The 17522-nt window shown below is 37.6% G+C and overlaps 1 protein-coding gene across 1 annotated transcript in view; it reads right to left on the reverse strand.

Annotated features, from left to right (window-relative positions):
- LOC107590258 (heparan-sulfate 6-O-sulfotransferase 1-B-like) overlaps nucleotides 1-16893 on the reverse strand; it is a 59228-nt gene extending 42335 nt beyond the window's left edge. Inside the window, exon 1 of the mRNA XM_016278941.1 lies at nucleotides 16005-16893. Within this exon, the coding sequence (XP_016134427.1) occupies nucleotides 16005-16516 (512 nt within the window). The 5' untranslated portion in view covers nucleotides 16517-16893. The remainder of the gene's footprint in view (nucleotides 1-16004) is intronic.
- Between the last annotated feature and the right edge of the window lie 629 nt (nucleotides 16894-17522).

Here is a 17522-nt window from a genome sequence, read left to right on the forward strand (position 1 = left end):
ATGTATGTATGTATGTATGTATGTATATATATATATATATATATATATATACACATACACACACCTTGCTACGTGTACTGCGTTAGGCTAACAGAGACTTGTTATTTGTACTTATATATTCAGTGTTTCCCCTGTGCTAAAACAGAATTTGGTTACAATAAAACATAAGGTTGGACAAATAAAACATTTCATTGGGCCCTAAACATAAAATTTGTCAATTTTAATAAATTGATGTTAAATTGTTTAAGTTTCATGGTTTTAATTAATTAGACATGCTTTTTGATTAATAAAATGTAATTTAACCATTAAAAACGACTCCAGAAAAAAAAAAAAAGGGTGTCTGTCTTTAAGGTGTTTTGTTAGTTTGATGCGTTTCCTCCTTTTGAGGTCACCACGTCTCAGTGCTTTTATGAAGAGGATAGCTTTCGAATAGCGCATCAAGAACCAGGTTGACTGGGTACTCGGTACCACCAGTACTTAAGAAAAACTGGTACTAGTGTTGTCAAAAGACCCGGTACTCCGGTACCATGTCGGTACTAAAAAAATGAAAATGTTACAGTACCAGGTTTTTTTTAAGTACCGGTGGTACCGAGTACCCGGTCAACCCGGTTCTTGATGCGCTATCCAAAAGGTGAGCAGATGCGCTCTCTTCATAAAAGTACTGAGACGTGGTGACATCAAAAGGAGGACACACCAAACTAACAAAACACTTTAAAGACAGACACCCAGATAGCAAGGACTAAAATTAACAGACATGCACAAAGAAAATACTGTACAGGCAAAGCAAGCTCACTGTTTATTGCAAGAAAAATGTAAATACTGGGGTGGAGGTTATATGAATGTATTTCTGAAGGAAACCGACTGTCTTCAGAAAATTATGGATGTCATTTTCATTTCATCTTGCCTGTAATGCCTGATCAGCGTTTGTGAGCTCAGCGCTTATATGATTACAGCCGATACCGGGGAAACCTCTATCTCTCCCGCTCTACAAGCGCCTCCTGCTGGCAAAGAATTAATTTGCATATATATGCCGCCACAAATAGAGCGCAAGTCCGTGGGAAACACCGCTTCTGTTATGAATATTATTCAATATTTTACTTTGAATGTCGGATTGAAATGAACACTGTTATTACAGTAGTTAATCGTTAGCATAAGCGCGGCTAACGCTAGTATAATGTTTCTAAGTCTTACCAATTTAAATATTCAAGCGTTTTTAAAACCATTCATGCGCATTAAGAATTCAGTTCAGTGCTCGCACCTCGCGTGCAGACGCTCAAAGCGCGCACATACAGAGCGGCGTTTCAGGCAGAGCACGAACACAGAATTGATTCCTCTTTCGCTTGAATGGACACATACACGCAAAATTATCTCAAAATAACTACCTCGGCAAGTATTTTAATGTCTTAAATGAACGTAAACAGTGGAGAAAGAAATCGCACGTGCATCTAATTGGATCCATGCATTCGGTCTTAAAGGGGCAGCAGCCTATAAATACCTGCTGTTTAAGCGCCACCTGCTGTCAGAGAGTGACATTTGCGTCTCATTCAGCCCATCTGCTGTTTTTGTTTCGTTCAGATTTTTTATGTAGTATCACAAAGCAAAAGTCAGACCATTTTGTTTTTGTTTCAAAATTTTACAATCTAAATAACATATATGCAGCATTTTGTTTGGATTGTGATTAAAACACAAGTAAAACCTTAGTTTACTTGCATGGAGAAATTTATTTTATTGGTATTTATTTGATTTGGGATTTGTTTTAAAGTTTCAAGTTAGAATATTGTTGACATTTTCAATTCCACAAAGGAATGTGCAGCCTTTTGGTCTGAGATATAACAAAAGGACATCTTTTTTAAAATCGGTCTTAAATCTCATTTTGTTAAAAAAAGAAATTGTGAGAAAATTGTATTGGTAAATCAGTATTGTGAATCATATCACATCGTGAGTTGAGTGAATCGTTACATCCCTATATGCTACTAGTTTTTGCTGTGGTATCGAAGTAGTAATTTGTTCTTTAAATAATAAGTGTTACTTAAATAATAAAGAACCCTATTTTTTTTCGCTCATCTGAAAAATTAATCGATCTGTGACTCAAAATGTGATATGATAATGTAATATAATCCGAACCGTAAGATTTGTGATCTGTTGCACCCCTACTCTCTTGACTTGTTATTTGAAGAAAAAATACAATATCTTTTATTCAGGCTAGTTAATTTCATTTTTGGGCTACCAAAATCTGAAGAATGCCTGCCCGAAGGGCTACCAGGGATTTTGAAATTTTGCGAGCCCTGCTTTCTGATTCATGTCCAGGTAAGAGCATAAACCAAAACCCACTCGCATCCCAAAACTCACTGCAGGCAAGCCGGTGCTCTCAACGCCTCCTCTACCATGCTGGATATGTGCAGAAAAGTGCCTGTTACTGACCTCCATCTTAGTATTAATAAATAAAACGTGTTCAGGAGAATGTAAACCAGCCTTCAACAAACCCAACATATATGACCTCACTTCCCCTCGGTGCTCTGCAGGCCCAGCGGAGGTATAAATACTACCATAAATGGGTAATAATATCTCTAGTGATGTGTGCATTGGTTTTGCTTCTCTCCCAATCCCACTAGATTTATGTTTCAAGATCAGGGAGGTGGGCATCTTCAAAATAAGAGTTTAAGCTTTTGTTTTCCCAGCATATGCTCCATCTCACACAATTTCTCAGATGTTCCTTCTAGCGTTTAGCTTTTTCTGCACTTTCAACTGTGTGTGCAAGAGGCTCAAAAATTGAAAATTTGCTGGTTTAAATCCCTCAGTGCTAAGTGAGATGTCATTCACATCCGACAAACAAGGCCTAAGAAAATCAAAGTGGCAAAATGATTGAATTTAAACCGAAAAAGAACGACTGTCATGATCGCCAACACAAGAATCCCTCATCCCCCTCACGTCCTTGATGCTAGACGAGGATGATAGGAACCACGATCGTGAGAGACTCTTCTAATCACTTTTATTTGACCGATCGACCGGTGAGCTTTCGTGTACTTCCTGTGTGACGAAGGCAGTGTGCGTATGCTTCGGTTTAAGCCTGCTTTTCCTGAAGGGAGTAACTGATAACATTTTTCTCCCTAGTAGAATACAATAATCAGCTTCTAAATCCCCATCTTGTGATATTTACTTTCCCTGAATTCAATTTCATACAGCACTGAGTCCCGGCAAATGATGTGAAGATCAGTCATCTAGTCACTGAGGCGGTGAGGGGCGTATTCGAGCAGGACTTTTTGCCATTAAAAGTGTGACGCATTTGCAAGCATCAATTTCAACTTTCATGCTGAGCAAGAAATAAAAGCGTTGCTCAGTTTGGTATGAACAAGGAGTTTCATATTTAAAAAAGGACTTTCAAGTTTGCCCGTTTTTCGTGACACTGAAGTCCATAGGTTCCAATTTGATTTTAGTTCTTTAATGGTTTAATTAACAAATCTTTCAGTGCTTGAAAGGAATAAACATAATATGCATCTTTAAATACATCAGTCAGTGACTCACAGTTAGGACTCAAAGTTGCATGCGGTAGGCCTACGTGTATTCACCAGAAGAAATGATTCAGTAGAATTATTTGTTTGGGAATCAGACTACACAGGTTGTGCTGTAAGTTTTTGATTGACCATAATGAACCAGCTCATAAGATTCATTCATTCATTCAGGAATTGATTACACTGGTTGCGCTGCATGTTTCTGATTCACTAAAAAGGACCAGTTTATAATATGTTTTCATTTAGGAATCGGATTACACTGGTTGCTCTGCATTTTTCTAATTGTCTAAAATGAACAAACTCAATGGGATTACACTGGTTGCGCTGTATGTTTTTGATTCAATAAAAAGAACCGGTTCATAACATTCATTCTATCAGGAATCAGATTACACTGATTGCACTGTACTGTATGTTTCTGATTCACTAAAATGAACAATCTCATTATATTCACACTTTTGGAAGTCAGTCTACACTGAATGTGCTGACAGGGATTTACTAAAAAGAACAGACTCATTAGAATCATTATTTTAGGAATTAGACCACACTGGTTGTGCCATATGTTTCACTAAGGAGAACCAAATCATTGGAATCATTTGTCCACGTCATTTGGAACATCATTCGGTTCCAGCATTTTTTTTTAATGCACATTTCTCAATTAGAAGGTTCTCTGTTCTCAGCCCTATGTGGTCCTAAAACATGCTACATCATCATGGATGTTCTCTTTTGCATTAAATAACCCTCTCAACACAGGAACCAACTGTCTGTCTGCATCTCATGAGAGAAAGACACTCTGGCCCCAGCACTCATCGCTAGAGAGATTAGCATAACTCCATGGTCTTCTTTGTGGACAAAGGTCTCTAATACCCCGCTGATCTGATTGGATTAACACACTAAGGCTGTCCCGGCTCATAGGGACATGGCTGTGTGCTATGCTATCATGCTATGTGCGGCTACTGACACAGCTAACGTCCCGAGGTTCAGGTGTGTCCCCTGATCAACTGTCCTTAATACTGAGAGACCCAGAAGCACCTAAGGCTTTGAACTCTGCAAGCACCCGCAGCCACATCAATGTGTTATGGCCAAGAAATCCGCAAGCACACACTTCTGCTAGATCGCCTTTGATTATTACAAATCTGTTCAGACTACAAAAAATATATATATACATATAATATAATATGTGTGTATAGTTTAGAATTACTTTTATTTATTCGTTTTAGTTATTTTAGTATTTCAAGTTAATCTACACAATTTAAAATAATGTCATTTAAAAAAAATATTTGCATAACTCCATGGTCTTCTTTGTGGACAAAGGTCTCTAATACCCCGCTGATCTGATTGGATTAACACACTAAGGCTGTCCCGGCTCATAGGGACATGGCTGTGTGCTATGCTATCATGCTATGTGCGGCCACTGACACAGCTAACGTCCCGAGGTTCAGGTGTGTCCCCTGATCAACTGTCCTTAATACTGAGAGACCCAGAAGCACCTAAGGCTTTGAACTCTGCAAGCACCCGCAGCCACATCAATGTGTTATGGCCAAGAAATCCGCAAGCACACACTTCTGCTAGATCGCCTTTGATTATTACAAATCTGTTCAGACTACAAAAAAAATATATATATACATATAATATAATATGTGTGTATAGTTTAGAATTACTTTTATTTATTCGTTTTAGTTATTTTAGTATTTCAAGTTAAACTACACAATTTAAAATAATGTCATTTAAAAAAAATATTTTAATTTCAGTAAACATTTATTTTAAGTCACACTTTTTTTAAAGACTCTCTTCAAAAGGCAACATGAGACTTCAAAAACAGGAGTCCCAGAAGTGAGTCTGAATGAGTGATATCCGTGTAAAATTTGAATAATACCAGCACTACAGTCATATCTTAAGATAAATCACCGAAAGGACGAGTGAGGTTGAAGAGAAAAGTCCTCCAATTACCTCCAAAGTGTGTCTGAGTGGCTCTCACTGAACCGTGAGCCATCACAGCCTGACAACATCTGATTTAATTTAGCGACGAACCTCCTGCTTCTCACCGCCGCTACAGACCACTGCTCATCCAGAGCTCATCCAGTTTCATGCCTGCTTCAGAAAATCCATGCCAGGGAACCACAATTTATATAGTAGTTTTTCCTAGTGTGCCGACATTATTTACTTAACAAGCAATACAAAAGAAGATGGTTATAATTGTGTAGTTTTACATTAAAAGAGACACTTCAGTCACACTCACAGAGAAGGACAGGGAGAGAGAAGCTATAAAGCGAGTGCTACAGAAAGAAAGAGGAGTAGATACATTGAGGAAGGCAATGAGCACAACAAGAAAATAAGAGCGGGGGAAAGTCTGAGAGAATTTGGCCCTCATTTGTCTCTGCGGACAGGTAGTTAGTGGCTTACCGCTGGTCTGTTCCCTCACAGGCTGCTGTCCTGTCTCTCTGGCTCACAGTAAATCACATCCTGCAGCCAGAACCACTATTATTACCGGTCTGTGCACCTTCTCCAAGATTACACCAGTGCGGTAAAGAGGATTCACCCATTGAGAGTCTATTTATAACCTCTGATCCTATGGCTTCCTGACCCCTTGTTGCCATTGCTCATTGTTTTAATTGTTGGCTGGTTATGTTAAGCAGTTAGCACCTACTGGTAGATGCCAAAGTCATGTAGAATACAGTTTTTTTTTAATTGAAATATTATTTCACAATATTACTACTTTCACAGCATTTTAATCAAATAAATGCAGCATTGGAAAGCATAATTTTTTTTTTTTAAATCTTAGTATATCAGTTTCGAAATACAATTACAAACATTTAATGATTACTTAAATATTAAATGACATTTTTTTTATCATTTTAAAGTTAAACATTAGGTTAACTAATAGGATGAAATCCCTTCAAATTAGTTGAAAATTGCATCAGAAATCACAAAGAACAAAAAACCATTTACTGTATAATGCAAATTAGGTAAATACAATAAATGTGATGGCATTGAACAGATTGAATTTTTCTCATTGATTAAATACAATAAAATCAACCTATCAATTCTATGAATTCAATATCCTGTTAACAAAAATGATTCCACATGTTTACATCTCTGAAGTTGTTCATATGTAAAATGCTTACATTTTAGATGCTTTTACATAGATAACAATTCACTTGTCATTATTAAAAGCACAATACCTACATTGGCCATTGAGAAATGGGAATGCAAATAGCTTTCTCCAGGTGTTAGTTTTATACATGATGCGCTTTGTTTATACAGTACATCCTAGACTGAAGCCATTTTAACCGACATTTGTCAGTGAAAGTCGTTCAGAAATATCCATTCTTCTCAGTTTATCCCAAAAAGTCACAAGCACCATGAATAAAGCAAAGCAATTCATAATCAACCCGTGCTGCACACAAGTTTCTGTGGTAGAACATCAAGCTGAAGATCTTCTGTACTGATTATCAGCATTTATGTCCATAACAAATCCTCTTATAAGCATTCGAGCTACAAAGAGACCTTACCTAGAAATAATATCCCTGAACAGTTCCCAGTGGATCCCAAGACCCAAATTTAGCACAAAAGCAGCTCTGTCTAAATCTATGTCACCATCCCGCCTGATCCAAATCTAGATAGCCAGCATTTCATTACATCTCCACTCTGAACTGCACATCACCCGAGGTGTGGTGCTACTTAACTAACATATCAACTAATAAATAACATTACTGCAACAATCTAATGATCTGATAATGGTAAGGTTTATGAATGCTTTCACAGGCTTTTAACTGCAGTATCCTGCATAATCGTTAAGATAAGCAACTCTCATGACATGCAGACGATGTAAACACTCTGTTGCCAGGAGCTACAGACAGACTGGACTTAAAGCTGTCAATAGTTGTTTGCTTAGGTGAAAACTAACACGGCGTGTGGGTGATGGGTTAAGCAAAGGGCCAGAATACAGAGTCTTCTTCAAAATGCTCAGTATTAAACTTGCAATGTTCACAGATTGTGCTATTAACATGACTGATGACCAACTAAGTTTGGTTTGTTGATCACTATTCATCTTTGATCAGACTTGAGAAATTCCCTTGGAACTACAATAGAATGAGTGAAGAAAGAAAGTAAATCAATCAAATGAATCAAAGCACAAACAGAATGTCATAGAGGCCGGCATATGGGCTCTTTTGACTTGGACAACCATCCAAAACCCTGGCATCAACTTTGCATTGTGATGGCAGGTTGTCAACTCACCCCACTTACATTTTCTTCAGAAAACGAGAAATCTATTTCTTTACAGACACACTGTGAAATCTGCTGAGTTTGCTTAAATGTTTTAAAGGTTGCTTACTAACTTGTACATGCATATCCTGTATTACTAACTAGTGGTCGACCGATATTGGTTTTTTGACAGCCGATGCCGATATCTTGGAAAGCAGGGTGGCTGATGGCCGATATAAAGTCGATATAATTTTATTTAATATTTAAGAAATTTGAAATCATTTGAAAATGGATTAAAAAATAAATGTGTAAAATAAACATGCTTATACTTTAAATGACAAAGTATTTTTCACAAATAAACGAATATTTTATAAAAATATAATTAAAAAGGAAGTAAACACTGTAACCAACAGGGCACTCAGTATTCTAGGAAGTTTGTGTGCATTGGGAATCACATTTTTTCAAATAAAGCCAAGGTAACATACAGCCTTTTACATACAGCACACAGTGAAAATGACATGAATATGACATTGGGCAAAAGCATGAAGCGCAGCATAATTTGAAATCACGAGTTTAAAGTTTGTCGACCGCGCGTCTCAATGAAGCTGAACTCTCCTCCTGTCCATACTCAATTCATACGGACCGACCTTTACACAGAGAACACGCAATCGTGCAGGATACAAATGCACGCTTCACAAGATCTCACAGCTGGATTCGACTAAGTTTGCAAGCAAGGTGAAATTAATGAACATCTAGTCATTCAAAGATTTGTTTAAATGATATAAATGCGTAATTGCTGACTGAATGCTGACAGCAAACGAGAAAGTATTATAATGTTTGCCTTTCTATTACTAACAACATAAAAGCAATCGTTATAATACTTTTTTGTATGCATTTAATTCCTTTGTTTAACAGTTCTATCTGATTATTAGACAGACTTCTGTCCATGGACAGAACTGTTAACAATGACAGCGAACAAGAGGGAGAATGTGAGCACTGTGTGTTCAGGTGCTGCCGTTCTCAGCTCCGTCAAAATAAAAGTCACTCCACAAATGCATCGGCCAAAAAGAAAAACTTATTGGCCGATGCCGATATTTGAAAAATACCAAATATCGGCCGATATATCGGTCGACCACTATTACTAACACAAGATACACAAAGAAACACCGTGACGAACGCAATTCCAATGAGTCACCATGAAGCTAAACTAGAGGTCTGCTACCCGATGGGTCCCGAAATACTTTCGGGTTTTGGGTCGGGTTCGGGTTCATGTTTAATGAATAGCTTCGGGTTCGGGTCGGGCTCGGGTTTATAGCTAAACTAAAACTATATGCAGGCTACGCTGCTTTCATAGACGCACACACACACATTATTGCACACGACAACACAGCACGGAAACTTTTATTAGTAAAATAGCTTCGACAGGCTACTGACTCGCAACGTTATATTTCTCTGCAATGAGGGGGTAAAATCGCTGTTTTTGAAGGAACTAAGTCTCATTGCTTGTAGAGAGAGACGCGCAGACGCAGGTTCACACACGCAACTTTTATCTCTCTCTCTCTCGCGCTAATTCAAATAAATTATATAATTAATTAATTTAAATAAATGCAATCTTACCGCACTGCATCTCTGTATCTGATTTAAAGCAGGCCGAATGCTAACGAGCCTTAACTGACGAAAATGACCATAATTTGCACGATGGCAGAATTATCGTTTTGTCGTATACAACCATTCAAAAACTCGGCAGAATTTATGTGACCGCTGCACCTGATGTTCATAAACTTTCATAACTGGTAAGGGTTTTTTCTTTTGCCTTGTGAACTGGCCAAGCCTTAATGATTCTGTTTCTTTACATGCATTTGCTTACTGACCGTTGCATGCAATTATGAATGACAGCATTTTTTTTAATTGGCTATTCGTTGTGAGGAAAAAAAAAGATTTCGGGTTTGGGCTCTAAATTTAACTGTGCCGCTCGGGTCGGGTCAGACGATCTCAGGTACAGGCCGGATTCGGGCTTCACTTTAAAGCCCGTGCAGACCTCTAAGCGAAACCCTTTGACCAGTCATTTAGACAACTCCTCTCCATGCTGCAACATTAATTTAGTAGTGCACTGACCCTATCCTAACTATCAGTTACAACATCTTCCTCAAGTGCAACTAACCTTATTCTATTTTTAGATGAGAGTCAAATTGCTGTCCCTCTCTCGTTAGCACACACAGACACAAATGTGTGTGTCATTGAGATGTTACGCAGGGGAAGAACAGATAATGAGTCTTTTACTGTGGAGTTTATGATAATCTTAACGAGCTACTGCCCCCACCATAAAACCCATTAGAGCAAGAGGTTCAACTACTTCTGGCAGAATCAATAGTCAGTCGACTAGACTAGAAATAGAGATCACAAACTAATGTATACACTGAAAATGTCCAAATAAGACTTAAGTGAACTCTAATTCTCATGTTCGAGCAACAACAAAAATGTAATCATTAAAATTGACTGTACAAAATCCCTTGGAAACTAGAAAAATCAATGAGGGTTATTTTTTCACACAGATGTAAAATTTCTGTCTGATACCAGTAAGATGAAATTTAATTTCATGTCATGGCTGATAAATGGCTATTTTAAGTAATATTTAAATTATACACTACTTTATATAAATAAATTAATAATGAAACATTTAAAACTTAAAATTATTTTTATTTTAAATACTAAAATTGAATCTAGGCATTACAGCATTATTATGTATAAAAATAGATATTCTTTTATAGAGTTGCTGCTTACATTTAACAATGTTTTTATAAAAATTAATCAGCAAGTAGATGATGGCAAAGATAGTCTAAATAAAAAAAAGGGAAAATGAGGATGCACAATTAAATATCCAATATATTTAAACCGATAATGATTAAAAAAAAAAAATACTGTCTGATATGGTACTGACTGGTATACAGTATTGTCCATCACATAATTTCATTAGCATATATGAGCGATATCACACTCGTAGATGTGAGATATGGCTGTATATCGGCACGGCTGTGATTTGGCTGCAGGTAATCACAACCGTGCCGATATACAGCCATATCGCACGTCTACGAGTGTGATATTGCATTTATACAAAATTTCAACGGCACGAGTGTGTAAATATATAAGAAAACCAACAACGGAGTCTCTTTAAAAAGCCTCTTTTGTGCAGAACTACTTCCTTCCGCCACAGATTCAAATCTCAATTTTGACAGTTTAACAGCTGAGCTCAAGCCTTCGTTACTAAAAGAAAATGTCACTTTAGAACTAGTAACGAAGGAACGTTGAGTTGCTTCATTGAAAGCTTATTGTATTACAGTATTCAAAGAAATCTTGATGATAGCTTTAGAGTTCTAATCTGTGTATTATGTAGAGTATTATGAGAGAGAGATGGACTGAGCGAGTGTGATCACCTGCATCGGATACAGCATTTATTCTTCAGTAAAAATAACTTCCGTTTCAGTCTCTTTCAATATAAAAGTATTTACTGCTCACTCGTAAAACAGTCTCTTTTCGCCATCTAATGGCGGAACAATGTCACTAAAATCACAATCACGAACACACACACACACACACACCGTTTCCCAGTACTAAATACTATTATTATGTATAGGGTTGGGAATCCAAAATCGATTCCGATTCCAGAATTAGATACTTAAGGTCAGGAATCGGATACTTCTTGTCAAATTAAAATTTTGATTTGCCCATTGATTCCTGTGCGGTTTTTTTTTCTTCATCTGTGAGGACCGAACCTAGCGATCTGCCAGGACCTTGCTCGCTAATCTAAACGCTCCAAAGTTTGGCTACATTTGCGATCAGAAGCCAAAAAAAAGGTAAGTATAATATCGGTGATAGCTAAACATGTTGCAAGAGAGGTGTCACCACCAACATGACAAAGCACTTTAATATAATAGATCGTTAAAGATCGCGAACACGATTCAAGCACCAACGTGATTGATCCTATTCCTAAATTACAATGATTCATCGGTTTCATTCCTCAACCTTTGACGTGTGCGATCAATGTTGTGATCACTTGGTTTGTCCGTGCAACATACGATCACACCAGTGTGATTTGAACATTTAAATCTGCATTTGCACTGCCATTGACCTAAAGAGAGCAGCTGTCTGTCATGAATGAAAAAGCTTCACAGTCTTTTCAGCCACACAGTATCATTATTTCTGTGTTACAAACATTCAAATCACAGAAGTACTGGGATAAAAGTTTATAGTTCAGATATAAACTGTGTGCGAGATGTGTATGGTAGCGATTAAAATAGAGTAAATCACCTTGTGAAAGTAATTTGACACTTCAAATAAAGATTTATCAATTACATTGTTATGCCAGTAGGTGGTGAAAAGGGGCTATTAAAATGTATTTGTCTTTGAATCATACAAGAGATTCGTTCAGGAACACTGATTCATCCAGTAATGAAACAAGTACATATTGAGTGAGTCGTTGAATCATTTATTCATAAATTACATGTGATTTTGTTTAGTTGTCTAATGTTTTTTCTTCAGAATCATGAGAGAACCACAACTTCCATTGGGGAAAAAAAAGAAAAAAACTCATGAATCATGCCGTTCTATTTTGCACACAAGCAACTCTTAAAGAGTCCAGTTTTTATGTAGCATGTTGATTTTTGTTCATGGTATTCAGCTTCAATAAATGGTTTGTAAAAAAGAGACACAGGATAAATGTTTGATATCATTATTTAATCACATTGGAATCGAAAATAATCGGAATCGATAAGCAGAATCGGAATTGGAATTGATAAAATTCAAACGATACTCAACCCTAATTAGGTATATAAAATATTTATTGAATAATAAACAACAACAACAACAACAGCCATCATAAAAGTTGCTAGACAATTCAGTAAGGGTGCGAAGATAAATCGATTCGTGGATCGATTCTGCGATTCTCTTTTGAATCGATTCAGAGCTTAGTTTTTAACAGCAGATGGCACTGCGTGCTTTAGAAACAGCCGTACTCTGCTCGCTTACAGTTCCTTACACACATACCACTTAAACCTAAAATAATCATTCATAAAGTTTGAAAAGGTTGAAGTGAATTACAAGAGTGTTCACTGTGGGCTGTTTACATTAATTTCGCATTATAAAAGCTGAGGTCCAAGTATATTTAACCACTTACATCAGAGGTCCCCAACCACCGGGTCGCGACCCACTACCGGGCCTATTAGTACACTCTATTATTTATTTATGTTAATGATTGTTTTAATTATTCTGTATTTTCTTTGTAGACGATTGATATGGAGTAGCAATTTGACAAATTAATGTTAAATAAGTAAATGAAAGATTGCTCTGATCTGTCACATATTAGGAGTTAAACGGATCGCAGTTGATCCGTAATACGCATGGATGAGACCCTACCGTTCGGCACGCACGTGATTCGCAGATTAATTTGCCAATTTACACATACAAGCAATTTTAAACCACAAGAAGAAGAAACGAAAGAGAGCTCAATTCGTTACTCACGCGCTGTTCTCGCACACAAACAAAGCCCGCACAGGCTTAGAGACATGTTTCAGACAGCGCGGAAATACCGAGTTGCGTATACATACACATACAACCCTTCATGGCATTGTCATTCTCTGTGCTTTAAATATTTTTTTTCTTGCTTATCCGAAAAAATAGTCTGATCTGTGACTAAAAAAAACAAAAAAAACAATATAATGCATTGAACCAATATCATGCTATTATAATACTATATAATAGCCTTATTTATATATATATATATATATATATATATATATATATATAAGGTCCATGAGCGCTGAACGGCCACTAACGCCCTGGAGCTCGCATCTTCGAAAACGTCGAAGCAAATTTTCAAATAGACGTTATCTTTATTAACGAACCGCATATTTGAAGTCTAAACAACTACAAAAAAAACTCTCAAAATTACATTCCTTGACACAAAAAAAAACAGTATTATTTCACGGCATTCGCCGTGACACTCGCTGTGAGAAATACAGAAAGTGGAGTGATACAAACTGTGAAAGGGCATTCCTGTAGCGATACCAGTACAATATCTCTCGGTTCTCCACCAATCAGATTTGAGAACCAGAACGAACTGTTATATATATATATATATATTTCTTCAAATGTATTTACCTTTTTGCCAAAAGCCACTGACAGTTTCAGTAAAACTAATTTTTTTTTTTTTGAGATTTTACCTTCACTAACCTTCCTCCAGGGTCACATTATCTGTGTATATGAAAACCAAGTGAACTGTGTAAAATAAAGAACTTTGTAGTAACTGAACACATGACGATTCCATCTTGAAAACACGTCAACAGCAGGGGAGTGTGAACAGCGCTCCACTTGTTTAAGTGTAACTGGGGCTGATGGTGTGGGGTCGTTGAGATCAGCCAGTAACAACTGACAGTTCTCTTAGTAGTGCAAGTCACTTAGGCCTGTGTCAAGGCATGTGTGATGCACTCAGCCAGCAGGGTACCTATTAGGCTAGTTGGACCAGCCTTTAAACCCTCTTTCTCAGAGATTGGACATAACCACCCATGAAATTCCCAATTTTCATCAACCAAGTGTACAGCTGACAGAATGTGGCTATTTAACGGTTACAATGCCTGTGGATGTAGAAGGTTTTTACTGAAAAGTGCACATTTGTATCATCATCACCATCATGAATGCACAGGTTGTCAGTTAGAGGTTTAAGAGTTTAATTGGCCATTTGCTAAAAGTACACTGGAATGCACAGGCATTCCACAAAGTTCCCCCGGCAGAGTCAAAAAAAGTCCCTAACAAACCACCTGGGAAAGTGAAAGGCAAGGCAAGTTCTAGGATGCCCTTTCCTTGCACTTAGTAACTCTGAAACATGAGTCACGGTGTCCATTATCACATTTAGGGCCAGTGATTTTCAAATGCAGAGAAGTTTTGAAAGAAGTCTTTAAGTTGTCCAGAATAGGAAGATATCAGCATGTTATTTCAGCTCTCCCTGCAGGCCTGCTAAAACACTTCATGTTGTGTGTCTGACTGGCAACACAGCTGGAGAGCTTCCTTGTGTATAAACTGCAACTGCTTTGGTTTTCTAGTCATTGTGACAATAAACACAATCAAGCCACTTCATTTTGTGCTCAACTCAGAGAAATGGCGTGCCGTGCAGGGTAGAAAAAGGGGAGATCTAGCATGGTGGTTAAAGCTCCAAGCTATGAGCTGAAAGGTTGTGGGTTCAAGCTCTGCATCCTTTCCTTTACATAAAAAAAAGAATCAGTTTCTACCAAAATATTACTACAGTCAATTGTGACCACTGTCATCCAAAAAAAAAAAAAAAACCCTCTTTGAGAGGATTGAGAGTTATATTATATTGCAGCAACTTTGACATCATAGAAATGATGGTTAACATATTAATTTTTGTAAGGACAGGTTCAAACCCAAAGGGATGAAACGAGAAACTATTACCACTGGTCAAATTCAGAGGACTATATAAAAGTGTCAACTAAATGATGTATTATTCCATCAATAATTACAAATAAATCTCTTATAGCATCATCAACCCTTCTGGAAGTGGTCACTTTAAAGACAAATGTCAGATGATTTGGCTACATGGTCTTAATAAGTCAGCACTATCACCATGATTGCATACAGTTAACAAATGATTATTGAAAAATGGACATTTGTACACACATCAGCATTAAATATTTCTAACAAATGCCTTGCAGTGCCACTACCTTGAACTCAAGACTAATAGCTAAAGAACTCTAAAGCTATCATCAAGAAATAGCTACATATCGGATGAAACTGATAAAAAAGAAAAAGAAACGAAAGTCACCTTTACAAAATGGAAAATCGTGGAATGACCTTTTGGACTTTTCCAGCATAACTTCAGTTAAACTAAAGGGGAAACCTCATCCCGCATTGAAGCAGTAAATGAAACAAAAACCGAATGATATTGCCTAACCTAATCGCATTCCTTCGATAACAATGTATAGGATTCAAGAATATTTTCCTTCGTGAAACTGATACTGCAGTCTTGACCGAGTAAACAACGACTCGAACGGTTTCTAAGCGAGAACTAATGCACGGAGTCTACGGTTTACGCACAACTGAAAATGTACTGAGGAGATTTTACACCGAAAAATAGTTTAAAACCGTAATAGTATCAATACAGGCAAAGCCAATGCCAATATCTGAGACTTTTACAAATCTCCCTTACTATTTAAACTCCCGGCGACGCTGAAGGTTTTGAAAACCTTGCGACTTCCAGCACTTGCAGGGTGAACCAAACAAACTCACCTCGTTTTATTCGACTTGCTTTCTTTCTTGTTGAGAACTCCCGGAACGCAGTTGGTGAGCTCGGTCCAGTCCGCGTGCAAGCCGCAACTCCAGCCGGTGGAGAAGCGAGAGAACAGCCAGGTCTCCTTTCGGTTCGGACGGTAGCAAGTACACTTCTTCTGGCCCGGTCTACAATCACACGGAAGCTCCAGTCGAACATTTTGGACTAGATGCCTCCCGAAGGTCGTCCCGCCGGTCTTTTGAATGTGGAGAAACACAATCACGTCTTCCCCCTTGATTTCGAAATCTAGTTTGCGCTCGAGATCTTTAATAGGGAAGTAGTACTTTTTCACATAGTGCGGATCCGGAGTGGGGAAAATGGTCATGTCCTCTTCGTACCCGTGCGGGGAGCCGAAGTTTATCACCCCGGGCGCCACGTACTGGTACAAAATCAGCATGAAGAAGACTGATCCGACGACGATCAACAGAAATTGACTGGTCCTTTCAACCATGTTCCTTTCCGTGTCGTTCATTTGTTATCATTTCCCAGACAACAACAGTCCGCGGTGCTTCTGTGGTGGCTTGCACCCTTCTCGTCTCTCCGGAGGCAGATCATCATAGGTCCACTTAAGAGTTTAGAATCTCGAGACAGTGTGTGTTTGGATACATTATATCCACATTTCGACCGGTCCTACCTGTCGAAAATCCAGTTCGAATCCGTTCACGGGACCCTTGTTGCAGATGAAGGCATAGCAGTCCTCAAACCTCGAGAGTTGTTGAGTCTTCAGTGAAGCCACCCGTCAGAAAAGACCTCCCTTGTCTCGTATAATTATTCTACACAGCGACACCCACTCCCCCCAACACATACACATCAAGCTCAAACTCGTAACTAGGAAGAAAATGCTTTGTTTGGAGTTGTCGCTTGCAGGTTTTTTTTTGAGGAAGCCTTTGGTCGTGGACTATTAGTTACAGACACGTTTTCAGTTTTTTTTATGCCAAAGATACTCAAATATGAAGATAGCTTTCAAGGGGCCTTCTTGATAAAATATAAACATTTTATATATAAAGACCGGTTTATACTGTGTAAACAAAATAGGCTACTGCCTTTACAGAATTAACTTTTATTTTTATTTAACTTTTATTTTATTTAATCATTAAAAAGACGCAAATGCTATCTGAGAAACAATGATATTGTATTAAATTATTAAGTATTACATTTTTTATTTATCTCTACTATATATATATGTGTGTGTGTATGTCAAGAGATAAATAAAAAATAAAGGTCTAGATCATAATAATTGTGTATAAAAATAAATTTAATATAGATAGTATTTTTATAGTGGACTTGTGCACAAGTAACTTATTAATTCATTAGCTTTATGCCGGTGCACCGAGTTTAAAGCAATTTCGAACGAGAACCAAAACATCAAACCTGTAGTAATTAAAGAGATTTAGAGTTGGTTCCGCGACTCCACACAGAACTGATAGGGGGCGACAAAGAAGAGTAGGAGGCCTGACAATGGCATGTTGTAAAATTCC

The sequence above is a fragment of the Sinocyclocheilus grahami genome, unplaced genomic scaffold, assembly GCF_001515645.1.
Source record: "Sinocyclocheilus grahami isolate Dianchi unplaced genomic scaffold, SAMN03320097.WGS_v1.1 scaffold126.1, whole genome shotgun sequence".
In the NCBI taxonomy this organism is placed as follows: Eukaryota; Metazoa; Chordata; class Actinopteri; order Cypriniformes; family Cyprinidae; genus Sinocyclocheilus; species Sinocyclocheilus grahami.